We start from the raw sequence: 15941 nt of genomic DNA, 5'->3' as shown, positions 1-15941 counted from the left end.
CTTCCAGTCTACAACATGCAGCAGTAAAGATGATTTCTGTTAAGTAGTCAGGATTATAGTTTTTCTTTTTTTAATTCAGCCTCAGAAATATCATATATAGGAATAATTAAGCATGAATTTTAAACTCCATTATTTCTTTTACCACCACTTTACCTGAATTATTTTTTGCTGGACACTACCTCAGCAATACCCAAAGTAATTCTGTGGAATGGATATATAATAAGTGTTACTTAAAAGGGGAGTTCTGGGGCCGGCCCGGTGGCACAGCGGTTAAGTTCACATGTTCCGCTTCAGCAGCCCAGGGTTTGCTGGTTCGGATCCTGGGTGTGGACATGGCACCGCTTGGCAAGCCATGCTGTGGTAGGCGTCCCACATATAAAGTAGAGGAAGATGGGCATGGATGTTAGCTCAGAGCCCGTCTTCCTCAGCAAAAAGAGGAGGATTGACAGCAGATGTTAGCTCAGGGCTAATCTTCCTCCAAAAACAAGGAGGGGGGGAGTTCTGTAATCAAAGGAATTGGGGGATCCTGGATTAACAAAGATAAACTAGTTTGAGTTCTCAGAGCCTTTGATATGCTGGTATGTGTTATGAATCTTACTTGACCCATTTTCATGAGGGGTTAATGTTCCGTGGAACATGCTTTAGGAAATGCTGCCCAACTTTATGGGTTCATCTCAGCAAATAAGACTACTTGGCTGGCCGAAGCGGAATGTGTGAACTTAACTGCTACACCACCAGGCTGGCCCCCTCTCTCTTTTTATCCAGGAGGAAAAAATCCCAGAATTCCTCCATTCCCAAGAAGGCTTCCCTTTATGTCTCATTGGCCAGGTCTGAGTCACATGCTCATGCTGGCCAAGGGTAAGCCGTCCTCAGGGACTGGGAGGGGACCCATTCTCTCTGAACACATTGCCACTCCAATCTGAACAAAGCTGTAGTTCTGTTTACAGAGAAAGGCTTTAGAGAGGCAACTGGCAGGGTCTGCAAAATTACATCTATATGCACTCAAAAGTCATGTCTTTTAAATTGAATGTTGTTATTCTCTCCATTATCTCAGCTAATCAAGAATCAAATATATGTTTCTTGAGATTGAATGTCAAAAATTGGGAGGGGTGGATGGGGGAAGTGTATAGACTAAGTACTTCTATTGGTAAATAATTTAAAATAAATTATATAGTTAATATTACAACTGTGAAACTTGGATGAATTATTGCAATAGGACTTAAGACTTCAGAGATTTATTTTTTATATATATATATTTTTTGCTTTTCTAGTAAGTAGCTTTGGGCTAGGCTTCTAAACCTTCCCCCAGAAATTATTCTCCTTTGCAATTGGAGCTGCTTGTTGCATGAAGTTGAGGAGCTTGACCCTAGAGCTATAGAATTCCCGACACTATACTCAAAACACTCTTCTCTGCTTCACGTGAGTTACAAGTTTGTGATGGCCATTCTTCATTCATAACTATTTTCTTCCCAAATCAACCAACCTGGAAAAGATTTACTCCACAAAAAACTGGACCTACGATTTGGATGTCATGCCACCAGGTGGTGGCAGTGTCAAAATCATAATTATCCTTAGTTTTCTGGGATAGCCCTAATTTTCAATTTATTTGGCCTGTTTTATCCTCAAAAAGCATATCAATATTTTATACACTTTAATATTTTAAGATTCATAATGTCTCTGGCTGCTGTATATATTTAGAGGTTTCACAAAAGTAGCCCTATTAGTTGGTTGGTTTTTTTGTTCAAAATATGGTTCTTACTTGACGAAAGGGCATGGTTCAAACTTCCAGGCCTGCATTTTGCAGGTTCAGGTTTAGGGCTTGGTTCAGGTTCCCTAGTATTTATATTTATTTACACCCATAAATTTTCTATGCTGTAACTTTTTGAAAGGCAGTTTTAGATTAGATGCAAAGCAACCTCAATTTTAAATTTTGTTAATTATAGTTTTGAAAGCTATATGGATTTCACCTTTTCAGTAATTTCTAACACTTAGTTTGGTTAACACTTCCTCTTAGCTGCACGTCTTAGGTTGGTTGGCTGCCCTCAACTCTTGAGTTAGTTTACCATCACATGTTAGGCCTCTCTCTTTGCTCTGCTGAAGCTCTTTAGGCTATGGAGGAGAAGGCTTTAGGTCACCTTTTTAATCCTTTGAAATCCAAGTTCTCTTGAATTTTACCACTGTAAGAGACAGAAATAGAAAAAGAAGAAAGCATTATTCTGATAAAAAGATAAAAGCCTTTCTGGACAAGTACTCTAATCACTGACTATTGCTCACCACTGTTGTCTCTTTATGACTTTTTCTTTGGTTTTATACATTTAATGTGGGGTTTATTATAACCTGGCCTAAATATAAATTTAAAGCTTTACATTTAAATTAATTCTATTTAAGTCAAATAGAAATTTTAGCTTAAACTCTATAATGGATAATTCTTAACAAATAATTTGTTGTATTTTAGACTGGTGGCTTCTAATGAAACTAAATTACTTAAAGAAACTGAATAACTTGTTGGATCAAACATTTTAAATAGTCTAAGCAACACTTTCATTAGAAATTTCAATAGTGGACAGTCTTAATTCTCATAAGAAGTATTTGGAAATGTTAGGAGTAAAATTTGAGCATATTTCCCAATGCTCTTGAAAGACAATAAGAAAATAAGCAGGGCTGGCCCAGTGGCGCAGTGGTTAAGTGCACACGTTCTGCTTCTTGGCAGCCTGGGGTTTGCCGGTTTGGATCCCGGGTGCGGACATGGCACCGCTTGGCAAAAGCCATGCTGTGGCAGGTGTCCCATGTATAAAGTAGAGAAAGATGGGCACGGATGTTAGCTCAGGGCCAGTCTTCCTCCGCAAAAAGAGGAGGATTGGCAGTAGTTAGCTCAGGGCTAATCTTCCTCAAAAAAAAAAAAGAAAAGAAGCAATTCCTTATGTAAAAATGATTTTGCTGACTTTAACATCTATGTAGGTCTATTGGTAGATTCTGTCAATTACTATAATATGTAAAAGTAAGAAATTGGCCAGCAATCCTGGAGTTTCTTGGGTATATGAGTGTCCTCATGGACTAAGTGTGAGCCGCACTCAGAAGTGAGAGAACAAGAGCCCACCTGGAGCTATGTTAAAATATGGCCCAGAGGGCCCTGAAATGTAATGAGGGAGTCTGTGTGGAATGAACCTCTGAAAAACCAGGCTGGAAGGGTGTGGGGGGGGGCAGGCTGGGGAAGGGGAAGGGGAGGGGTGGAATGTTGTGTAGCCCCAGGGAATCTGTCTTCTGCATCATGAGGGTTACAGTTAGGGGATCCAACAAAGAAGCCTCTGAGGAACGCAGGAGCGTACCCACGCGAGGATTCAGCTCACCCAGCTGTCAGGCCCAGAGAGCACTGAGGACCTTAACAACAGTGCTTGAGTATGTTTCCCAGCCCCTCCACCTATTCTCTCTCCCCTTCTCCAGGCTGCAGTAGGGGTTGGGGACGGGAAGTAGAAACTGCAGTGAGCTGGAGGGAGAGCGGAAACTGTAGGAAAGAGAAAAGGGCAACCCACCCTCTCTGGCAAAAGACCCACTGGCAGCCAGCTGTTGCTGAAAAGGGGAGAAGTCTTACCTTTCAATCAAGATTTCAGTGCCGATTATCATGTTAGACATGTAATTTCTGAATCAAGGCTTTGCTTGACAACTTAAAGTGATTGTAGATCTTGATTAAGAGTGGTCAAAGAAGTCATGGGACTTCCAACTCTTTATCCAATGGCAGAGGAAGTACTTCCCTCACTGAGCTGTTTTTAAAATGGCAGTTGGGAGGAGAAATTGAGTTGCTTCTATGGTTTTACCCCATGAGTACAGTGCAAAAATATGTATAGGTTATTTCTTAACGCAGTAATATTAATGATAGAAATCTGCTCATCTTTGTACTTAATTATAAATCTCCCCTTGATTTAAAAAAAATTACTTAGTAAAGAAACAATTGTATCATTCCAAATAATTTTAAGGTTGCTCTTCCAAGTGGATTTTGGGTTTCCTAATTAGGTAGATGAGTTTCTTAACAGAGATTCCGTATCTAGGACATATTTTTGCCCATAGCACTGATAGTCATAATAATTCGTGTTTATTTTCACTATTGTCTGGGATCCTGTTACTAAGAAAGAAGGGATGTTGGTAGATAATTAGTAGCCTCTATTGCTTAGCCCTCATGTCTGAGTTTGTCATATTAGAACCCAATTCTGATGTCCAGAGACTCTATAATTCTCTATAACTTCGTATCTAACTTCCTTCACTGCATCAGTTGGATGTTGTATGTCTTTGGCTTTCAAAATATGTGAATGACTTCTAATTGGATTCTGCATAAGGCTTTGTCTGACTATAGTCACAACTTCTAAGTTTATTCTCGTGACACTATAAGGCTTCTACTGGACCTTTTTCTACCTTCCTTATCTCTTTACTTTTTAATTTTTTTATTGCTTCCTAGAAATTAAAAATAGTTCATTTTCAATAATTTAGTTTCAAATTTATTTTGAAATCTTCTTGCTTTTTTCTTCTTGTAATTTCTTTCGTTTTCCTATTTCTCCTTTTATTACCTCAATCTTATGGAGCGTATTCCTGGTCTCTCTGGTTGAAGGAATGCTGATCTTTTGTTCTCTGTGCATGGCTCTGACTCTGCAGTTCCTCTCTTCTCATTGTGATCGTCGGTTACTGTGGTCCCATCTTCAGCCGGTGTTATCTCTGAGTGTCTGAGTTCTTTGGGTTCCTGAGCATGCACTTATTGAGTAACTTCATTTTCCCTTTATGTTGCTTTTTTAATGGGATTCCCCACTTTCACTGTGTCCATTATTTAGGATTCCTGGTGTACTTTTCTCATTTCCAGGTCCTTAAATGTGTTCCACAGGGTTGGATTGCTGGAAATTTGATCTCCTGGTTAAATGGAGTATTAATCTGCTATATTTTTACTAGCATCACAGACTGTCTTTTAATGAGCACTGTCTTATAGCATAAGGCAAAATTACTTCAGAATTACTCAACATTCAGTGTTCACTACATGCCTTGAGTTATTTGTTACTGTATTAATTTTATGAAAAGATTTGGGCCAATAGTATTGTAACTGTGTATATAGTGGGCACTTCATAAATGCTTATTGAATGAAGAGCCTTCCTGGCATATATTACTTTATTCCACCCACTTCTATTCTTGGAGACTTAGTTCTATAACCCAGTATAGAGGAATGAGAATGTTTTAAATTTGATCCTGCCCTGATGGCCTAGTAGCTAAGTTTGGTGCACTCTGCTTCAGCAGCCTGAGTTTAGTTCCTAGGCGTGGAACCATACCATTCATCTGTCAGTAGCCGTGCTGTGGCAGTGGCTCACATAGAAGCACCAGAACAACATACAACTATACACAACTATGTACTGGGGCTTTGAGGGGGAGGGGAAGGAAGAAAAAAGGAGGAAGATTGGCAACCGATGAGCTTAGGGCAAATCTTCCCCTGCAAAAAAAAAAAAAAAAAAAAAAGGAATGTTTTAAATTTGATATCTTCCAAAATGTTTCATAGCTTTCATTGCTGGCCAGCACTATATGAAATAGACTATTGGTAAAGCTTTATCTGTTGTAACAGTTGAAATGTTTACTGTGGTAATGGCAGAAAACCCAAGTTTACTTGGCGTAAATGATAAAAGTGAGATTGATTTAATGACTTATTTAAATTAAAACTTTTCAAAAGTAGAGCATACATCAAGCATCATTTAATCAAGATTCTGACTCTATTTCTCCTCATTTATCTTGATTTTGCCTTTTATGTGATGCCCGTGTCCTCAGGTTGGCTTTCTTCGTGGTTATAATGACTGCCTGCAGTAATTTGGGCTATTGCTTCCTTGTAGCTCTGTAGTTTAGAATCTAGAGGACAGGAGAGAGTTGTTTCCCACAGCCATTGAACAAAAGACTTTGTCTTTATTCTGATTCACTAACACTTGAGTTCAACCTCTGTGTCAAAGAGCATTCCATACAGCGATAGACTTAGGCCTGGGGTCATTGCCTATCCCTTAGTAGCACCGAACCAGTATTAAACCCTAACAAGAAATGAGTAAGACATACATGAAGAAAACTACAAAACTCTACTGAAGGACATGGGAAGAGCTCTTAAATAAATGGAGCAACCTATTCATGAATGAGAAAACTCAATTATAAAAATGTCAATTCAGATCTGTATAGCTACTGTTATGGTAACCAAAATCCCACTGAATTTTTAGATGACTGTCAAATTTCTGTGGTAGAGAAACTGCAAGAAGGGCCAAGAAAGTATTAAAAAGAAAGAACAATGAGGTGGAATTCTTCCCTATCAGATATCAAAATAAATATAACGCTATGGTAATTAAAACTTGCCATTCGTGTAAGAATAGACAAACAGATAAATGGAGCAGTACAGAGAAGCCATAAGCAGGCTAATGTATACTGATTTACTTTATGATCAAGATGCCATACATCTTTATCAATTCAGTGGAGAAAGGACAGACTATGCAGTGAATTGTAGGGCTAATTGGATAGCCATTGAAATAATTGAAGTTAAAGCCCTACTTCACACCATTTCAGAAATAAACCAGAGGCCTTTTAAAAAGTGAAAAATCAAAAGAAAACTCCACAAATAATAGATACTATTTGTATGATATTAGTTTGACGGACTTTTCTAGGCAAGACACAGAATCTGGAAGCCAAAAGATTGATACATTTGCATAGAAAATTAAAACTGTACACTGAAGGATAACATTAAAAGTTAAACATTTAGGGGCCAGCCTGGTGGCACAGTGGTTAAGTGCGCACATTCCACTTCGGCGGCCCGAGGTTCACCTGTTCAGATCCCAGGTGCAGACATGGCACCACTTGGCAAGCCATGCTGTGGTAGGTTTCCCACATATAAAGTAGAGGAAGATGGGCACGGATGTTAGCTCAGGGCCAGTCTTCCTCAGCAAAAAGAGGAGAATTGGCAGCAGATGTTAGCTCAGGGCTAATCTTCCTCAAAAAAAAAAAAAGTTAAACATTTATAACCGAGTAATTGCTGTCTACTACATATAAACAGTTCCTAAAAATATATGAGAAAAAAGTAAATGATGCAGTAAAATAATGGTCAGGGATATTATTAAATAAGTCGTTGAAGAAATACACATGATCAATAGATATATGAAAAGATGCTAAATCTCAATAATTAAAGACATACCAATTCAAACAATGATGGAATGTCCCTTTTTAGCCATCAGATTATCAATCTTTTAAACTAATAGCAATATCCACTTTTGAGAAACCTGCAGGAAGTAAGCCTGTTATAAATTGTCTATGAAGGACAAAATGACTAAAAGTAAACATTCACTTCACACCCTTTAGGAAGAATGTTATAAAGGGAAAAAATGATAAGTAAGAAGTGTTGGTGAAATTGAATGCTTGTGCATTGCCCGTGGGACTGTAAAATGATGAAGCCACTGTGGAAGAAGTATGGTGGTTCCTCAAAAAGTTAAACATAGGGCGCTGGACCGGTGGCACAGCAGTTAAGTGCGCACGTTCGGCTTTGGCGGCCCGGGGTTCGCCAGTTCGGATCCTGGGTGCGGACATGGCACCAATTGTCAAGCCATGCTGTGGTAGGCGTCTCACATATAAAGTGGAGGAAGATGGGCACGGAAGTTAGCTCAGGGACAGTCTTTCTCAAAAAAAAAAAAAGTTAAACATAGGATTACCATATGATCCAGCAAGTCCACTCTGAGGTATATACCCGAAAGAATTGAAAGCAGGGGAGGGACTTGTACACCAATTTCTTAACAGCATTATTCACAATAGCTTAAAGGTAGAAAAAACCCAAATGTCCATCAACAGATGAATGGATAAACAAAATGTGGTATAAACTTACAGTGGAATATTTATTATTCAGTCTTAAAAAGGAATGAAATTTTAATACGTGCTACAACATGGATGAACCTTGATGCTAAGTGAAATTAGCTGGACACAAAAGGACAAATATTATGATTCCTCTTATATGAGATACTTAGAATAGGCAAATTCATAGAGACAGAAAGTGGAACGGAGGTTACCAGAGACTGGCTGGAGAGAGGAAGGGGGAACTATTCTTTAATGGGTACAAAGTTTCTTTTTGGGATGATGAAAAAGTTCTGGAAATGGATAATGGTGATGGTTGCATAATATTGTGAATGTACTTAATACCACTAAATTATACACTTAAAAATGGTTAAAATGGTAAATTTTGTGTCTTTTCCACAAAAAAAAGCACTTAAAAAAAGTTAAATGTTCTTATCCTTTGATCTAGCAATTTTGCTTATGATCTACCTTACAGAAAGACTTCCATGTGTGCACATAGGCCCATGTCAAATGATGGGAGTATTGGAGCTTTGCAGTAATGAAAAACTGGACATTAATAGATAGCTATTGATAAAAGAGTGGAATAATAAATAGTATGCAGACATTTAAAAAAGAATGAACACAATACCAAATGCTGGTGAGGATGTGGAGCAACAGGAATACTCATTCATTGCTGGTGGGAATGCAAAATGGTACAGCCACTTTGAAAGACAGTTTGGCAGCTTCTTAGAAAACGAAATATACTCCTATCATATGATCCAGTGGTGAATCCTTAAGATTTACCCAGATGAGTGGAAAACTTATGTGCACACAAATTTTTTTAGCAGCTTCACTTACAATTGCCCAAACTTGGAAGCAATCAAAATGTCTTTCAGTAGGTAAATCTGTAAATAAACTGGTACATTCAGACAGTGGAATATTATTCGGTAATAAAAAGAAATGAGCTGTCAAGCCATGAAAAGACATGGAGGAACGTTAAATGCATATTACTAAATGAAAGAAATGAAAAGGTTATGTAATGTATGATTCCAACTATATGACATTCTGGAAAAGACAAAACTATATAGACAGTAACAGGATCCGAGGTTGCCAGAGGTTGGGGGAGGCAGGATGACTAGGCAGAGCACAGAGGATGTTTAGGGCAGTGGAAATACTCTGTGATACTGTAATTCTACATACATATTATTATACATTTGTTACTGCCCATATAAGGTACAACACCAAGAGTGAACCCCAGTGTAAACTATGGACTTAGGGTGATAATGATGTGTCAATATAGATTCGTCACTTATAACAAATGTACTACCCTGTGGGGGATTTTGATAGTGGAGGAGCCTGCATATATGTGGGGGCAGAGTTTGTATGGGAACTCTCAGTACCTTCCACCCAATTTTGCTGTGAACCTAAAACTGCTCTAAAAAATAAAATCTATTTAAAAAAATGAAGTAGAACTACGTATATGTGTTGACATGGACATTTCTCTGAAAGTAACAGGTTGCAGAACATTACATGAAGGATAATCTCATATGTTTTTGAAATGTTCTCTATATTGATCTATATCTGAATATAAAACAAAGGACTGGGACAAGAAGGCTGCCTACTAGATTTGCAGGGCTCCCCTCTGGGGAGGGGCTTGTGGGGATGGTGCAGAGGTGGAGAGCCAAAGGGGACTTTGTCTAGATACTTCTGCACTGAGTTTTTTAAAACAAGAATGTATTCATTTTAATCTCTGAGAATACATTCATGTATTGCTTATAATGAGAAAAGAGCTTTTTAGATAATAGTTATGTATGCTGATTGTATAAAAAATTTAAAAATATATTCCACAATACAGGGATAACCATTTTTAAAATTTTCTGCATTTTCTTGCAGTATTTTTTTCCCCTAGATAGGCTGTCAAATGTAGTGACAGTTTGTTTCCAGCTTTTAAAAAACTCTGTTCTGTGAGTATGTTACAGTATCAGTAAAAATTCTTCCAAAACATTTCCTTTGGCTACATAATTGTGACACATTCGTACCATGAAATATTGATTTAACGTTTCTCTATTGTTAAGACAATTACATGGCTCCTATCTTTATATATAAATATGTCTTTATAAAAGTGTTCATTGCTTCCTTATGATCAATTCCTAAATGGAATATTGCCTTAAAAGATAAATTTTAAAGTTGTAGATACTCTAACAAGACATTTTAAATCTATAAAATTTTATAGTAAATGATACTCTTTTTTTTTTAAGGGAAAACAAAAGACATAGAGCCTATTTTTCCATAACATATTGTATGTGAATTTTGATAAAGCAGTAGACTCATGTGGTTTCTCTTACTACCTCTTTTCCCCATCCTCTGTTCCTTGACATTCTTTCCCACCTGAGAAAACTTCAATATTCTTTCCCTAATGCTTTGAAATTTTATTATTTCTAAGAAAGAACAAATCAGAATTCTGATGCAGCCAGCTTGAATCAATCTTTCTGTTCCTCATGAATAGGCAGTTACTCCAGGCAGTGAATCAGCCCTTTAGGAAACATTGGCATTATGTTTCTCAAGCCTGAATGTCAGTACTAGTGATCTGACATGCAGTAAAGAGAAGCATTGTGTCAGATCCTCAAATCTAAAGATGAAATCCTGTTCTTACTAATTAGAAGTAGTTTTTGTTGTGGTTTTTACTGCTGTTGTTTTGTTCTGAATTACTATGTTTTAAACAATTGTTTGCTTTAGTGAACTTGGAAACGGATTTGTTACAGTATATATTCTTGTGTTATGTTATAGAAGTGTGTCAGGAGAGTTCGTTCTTTAAAGGAATCCTATGGTGAATACCTTTCTTGAATATAGAGTATCACTCCTTTTTCTGTTTTTGTAAATGTGGACTTTTGCATTTCTTTTAATGACAGAAATCTTAAGATATTTTGTTTCTAGTTCAGGCTACAATATTTAGCAGTACTTCGTTTTTGCTGATGAACTAGATAATATTCTCCCATATATTAATATCTTGTGTATTTCAGCTGGCTTTATTACTGCAAGAAAACAGGTTTTTGTTTAGATCAATGGTTCTCAAAAGTTTGGTGCCCCCAACCAGAAGCATCCGTATCACCATCACCTGGGAACATGTTAGAAATACAAATTACTAGGTTCCACCCCAGACCTACTGTTCAAAAACTGGGAGGTGAAGCCCAGCAAGCTGTGTTTTAACAAGCCCTTTGAGTGATTCTGATATATGCTAAAGTTTGAGAACTACCGGTTTAGTTAATATCTATACAGTGGCTAAAAAATCTCAGCCCTTAATCAGTTGAGGCCTGGTTTGAAATTGCAAGGTATGTGTTAGGAACTACGTATAGCAATATTGCTTCTAAGAGACGTGTAGGTGAAAAATTGATAGCCAGGATCACCTCATGAGAGTTGCTTTCATCATTTCCAGCAGTAGAGATCTTAAGAACTAAACAGAGCCCCGAGAATCCTTTACTATTGAGCTGAACCAAATTGTTTCAATATTTAAGATAATTAGCAGAAGCTTCTCATTTGATAACATCATTTAGATTGTGCCTCCCTCCATTATCAAGATACTTAAAAAGATAAATCATGAAATCACATTTAAAATACTTAAGATTATTTTCAGAGTTACGGAATTCCTGAATTAACTCTCTTTGAAATGCTTTTAAGTTGTAAGTAATTACAAGCAGACATACAATACCTGGAAGACACTTCATTGATATAATTAAGATATATATCCATTAATTATTGGCTTATTTTTATATTATTATTAATGTCTTGGATAACGTCTACTTATCTAGTTATTTTAAAAACTTTTTTTGGTGAAGAAGATTCGTTCTAAGCTAACATCTGTTGCCAGTCTTCCTCTTTTTTTTCTTGAGGAAGATTAGCCCTGAGCTAACATTTGTGCCAGTCTTCCTCTATTTTCTATGTGGGTTGCCACCACAGCATGGCTTGACAGTGGTGTAGGTCTACGCCTGGGAACTGAACCCACGAACCCAGGCCACTGAAGCAGAGGGTGCCAGACTTAACCACTACACCATGGGGCAAGACCCGAAAAACATTTTTAATGAGAAAATGTTATGCTAATATGTATGTGTATTTTTTCATTGGAAAATACTCCTGAATTTAAATGTTACCTGCATTTATTAATTATTTCAGCTGCATCCTTCAGGGTAGAATATTAACTTTTTAAAATAGCATTATTTTATAAATGAGAACCCTTGTTTTAAAGAACTAAATCTCCTTGCTAAATTTAGGGCTTTAAAGCTTATTTTGGCTCCGAATTCTACAGCAGATTTTTGTTTTTTAACTTAGGAAGATAATAAAGCCAGCTGAAATACACAAGATATTAATATATGGGAGAATAGAATTTGGTGGTGGTGTCTTAGCATCACAGATGGATTTTGTTCATGCTGTGGATTAGAATCAGTGAGTGACTAGAGAACCATTAAAGGAAAGCTGACAGTGTTTCCTTTATGCATATTGAGAAGTGCAAAATTTCCTAAAGCCGGGATAAAGCGACCAACTTTTTGAAGATACAATGTTTGTGGTTTTTAGGCAAAAAAGAGTAAATATTATTCACCCTCAACATATAACTAGGTCATAGTGTGAAAGGTCATTTACTTATAATCAGCCAAAAAAAAAAATCATTCATCCAATAATTATTTTCTAAATGTTCATAACTCAAGAGTGAGGGGGGAGTGGAATATATTTTTAAAAGGTCCTTCCCCAATCAAATGAGTCTGAAATTTCTCACTCGTTTATAGCAAAAGAGATGGTGAAGAATTTAGTACTGGGAATTTCCTGGAATGATTTATTTAGTCATGGGTCCTGGTGAGATTAATAAAATTGAGAAGGGGAAGCAAGGTTCTGAAATTAGGCAGCCTGTTTTTGTGTGGGCCTAGCCGAATCCTAATGAATATTCTGTATCTGTGGTCTCTTTATGCTGGTATTATTTAATCCCTTTCCACATATAACTTACTGCTTTCTAAGCTTAGTAAAATGCTTGAAGTGATCACTTTTAAGGTATGTAAAACATGCATAAAATCAACAACAGGCTAATAGATTTTTTTCTTTTCTGAGAACTTAGTATATAGAGTATGCAATTCCTTATAAAGTACCTTATTTAAGAGTAATAAGTGATGTATTCATTTTTGACTCTGTGTTAGTGAAACAGGTCACGATACTACAAATCAAAAGAAGCAGTCTAGGGTATTTTGAAAACACTAGTCAGAAGTGAAATGAAATTTGAAGAAAGATTTTATATAAAACAGATTTTTTAGAATTTTCAAGTTCAATTTTTAACTAAATAATAAACCTCAAGTTATTTGGGATGGGAGTGAGGAACCTGATAAATGAAGACTGTGGAAAAGATTGAAAGTGTATCCTTCACTTTTCTGTATAGGATAAGAAGGAATATTTTTGAACTTTCTTTTTCAGTCTATCCATCATGCCTATGGTACTTGTTTTTTTTCCCAGGTTGGAGAAGTTAGTTCTCAGTGTCGTCTTTGACTTTTTTTCTTTTTTTTGAGGAAGATTAGCCCTGAGCTAACATCCATGCCCATCTTCCTCTACTTTATATGTGGAACGCCTGCCACAGCATGGCTTGCCAAGCGGTGCCATGTCCACACCCGGGATCCAAACTGGCGAACCCCGGGCCACCAAACCCTGGGCCGCCAAAGTGAAACATGTGCACTTAACCACTGTACCACTGGGCCAGCCCTGTCTTTGACTTTTTTGTTACATTGACTTGGCTTGAAGACAAATCTCATTTGTCTTCTTGACTCATAAACTTCATGTTAAGAAAGTTTATCTTTTGTTTGTTTTAATTCTCTAGTTATCGGAGGGAAACCAAAAGCGTACAAACCTACAGAAAAGCATCGAGAAAGCTAAAATTGGCCGAAGTGAAACGGTAAGTCTGTGTCTGTAGATTCTTTAATAATGTCAATTCTAAATAGAAGAGTAAGAAATGGAGCTTCCTGTGAGGAGTATGCCCTTCCTACTGGAAGAGAAGTGAGTCACAGCAAAAGACGTGAACGTCTGACCTGGTAGGATTCGCTGGCAGTGAATCTAAATTTATGATGATTGTATTATATTGTATATGGCAGCATGGCTTGAAAGCATAAACCCTGGAGCCAGACTGCCTGGGTTTGAAAGTCTACTAAACTCTGTTCTCAGTTTTCTTAGTTGTAAATGGGGACTAATAAAACCATTGGGTTATTGTATACATTAAACTAGCTGATATTTGCAAAAGCACTTAAAAGAGGACCTGGCACAAGGTAAGCCCTATGTAAATGTTTCTGTAAATTTTTGTCATGTTTTTTAAAATTCTTGGCACAGAACTAATTCAAAACTATCAATATAGTATCCTTGGGGTCATGTAATATTTCTAAATTATTTAAATGAATATTGACCTACTATTTTATTTGAAAAAGTACAGTATTGTCTAAAGTATTATGTTAGTGATTTTTAAAAATCGCTTTACTTTCTAGTTTCATCATTATCTCAAGTGTGGATTTATGACTTGAAAAAATGTTGGAGATCAATGTGAGCCACAAAACATTCCATCTAGACTTCTGTTTGTACCACTTGATTGTAAAAGAGACTCAAAAACTTGTCAGATTGTAGAAGAGAATACATTACAGATTTACAGTGGTTTTATGCTTTTCAAAGTTATTTTACATACCTTCTTTCATGTGAATAGTCAGCTCGGTCCCAGATAGGAATTGGAGAAGGGTAATTTCTGAATATTCAAGGGAAGGTAAATGCTGGGCGTAGCCTGAAACTGTTACATTTCTTCTTCCATTGACAGGAGCAATTACCACTTCTTTATTTGATCCTTTTTTTCCGTTAACGTTGGCAATAACTTGTAGAAGCACCGTTAACTCATGGTGATAGACACATGCCCAAAAGTTGTCAGCCAGTCGGCTGAGTTACCCCACCCACTGGAACCAATGCAACTAGAGAATAAAACAGTAGCAAACCTAGTTGGTGCCTGCAGCTGTTAGAAAAGTTTCGTAGTTCAGAAAGGCTCCTGAGAAAGATGAACTCTTGTGTGCATCTTGACCTCACCAATCAGGATTTTTCAGAAATATCTAGCCCTTATCTGCTGGATATTATTCATGGTAATGTTGCTGCTGCTGACAATGATGATGATGAAGAAGAAATAGCTAACATATATATTCTGCTTACTATGAGCCAGGCAGGTATACTATTCCAAACACATTTTATATATTTCTTGAATCCTGCCAACAGTCCAAGAAGATAGCCACTATCACTGTCTCCATTTTCGTATCTGAGTAACCGAAGGCACAAAGAGATTCGGGGATTTGGCAACGATCTCAGTGCTAGTAACAGTCTGAGACGGCTTCCAATTCAGGGTGTCTGGAGAGCTGTAATTGCATTCACATGGATGTTTGACACTGTTTCCCCTGTCTGCATTAGCTTTTTCTCCTCTCATTTTTCATTGTGGAGCATGTATAATTTGGATGTGCATGGCAAATACTGACCATTTTATAATGTAGTTATTTTTAAATCTCTCCTGAGCTGTGCTAATTCAGTATATACTAATCATATGTGGCTATTTACATTAAAATTAAAATTAAATGCAATTAAATTCAGTTTCTTGGTAATAGTAGTGTGTGATGACATGTCGTGTACTCAGTAGCCACATGAGGCTACTGTTTCCTGCATTAAGGAACACACATCTAGAACATTTCTGTCATCGTAGAGTTCTGTTGGACTGTGCATGCTGCTTGGTGCATGCTTTCTCTTTTATAAATGCTGGCAAAGGAGCTTTCTTCAATTTGGAACCAAGGAGAACAGCTAAAAGCAAAAGTAGAAAAATGCGAGTACTAAAATACAAGCTAGCAAGGAACCTTAAACAAGTCCCATTAGGCGGCTTGAACTCTGGTTGGTTCTGCCTCAGACTTATCCTGTAATTCTGTATCATAACCTTTGCCCATATTTGATTTTTGTTTGGACTTATTTTTCAGGTTTCACGCATATGAACTGAATACCTATAGCACTGTGACTATATAGCTGTTAGTGAAAATTACGGCTAGAAATTTCAAATGGTGTTTATTGGGTCATACTGTGTCTAAAAGCTTTATTCTTGTTTACCTTTA

General features: G+C 37.1%; 1 protein-coding gene across 2 annotated transcripts in view; it reads left to right on the top strand.

Moving 5' to 3' along the window:
• Positions 1 to 15941, top strand: part of MND1 (meiotic nuclear divisions 1) — a 64948-nt gene that overhangs the window by 30580 nt on the left and 18427 nt on the right. For both annotated transcript variants that reach the window (XM_023636419.2, XM_070257675.1), the window contains exon 5: positions 13652 to 13726. In XM_023636419.2, the coding sequence (XP_023492187.1) occupies positions 13652 to 13726 (75 nt within the window). The remainder of the gene's footprint in view (positions 1 to 13651; positions 13727 to 15941) is intronic.

Source organism: Equus caballus, chromosome 2, assembly GCF_041296265.1.
Source record: "Equus caballus isolate H_3958 breed thoroughbred chromosome 2, TB-T2T, whole genome shotgun sequence".
Taxonomy (NCBI): Eukaryota; Metazoa; Chordata; class Mammalia; order Perissodactyla; family Equidae; genus Equus; species Equus caballus.
The sequence above is the reverse complement of the archived record's forward strand: the minus strand, read 5'-3'. Positions and strand labels throughout refer to the sequence as shown.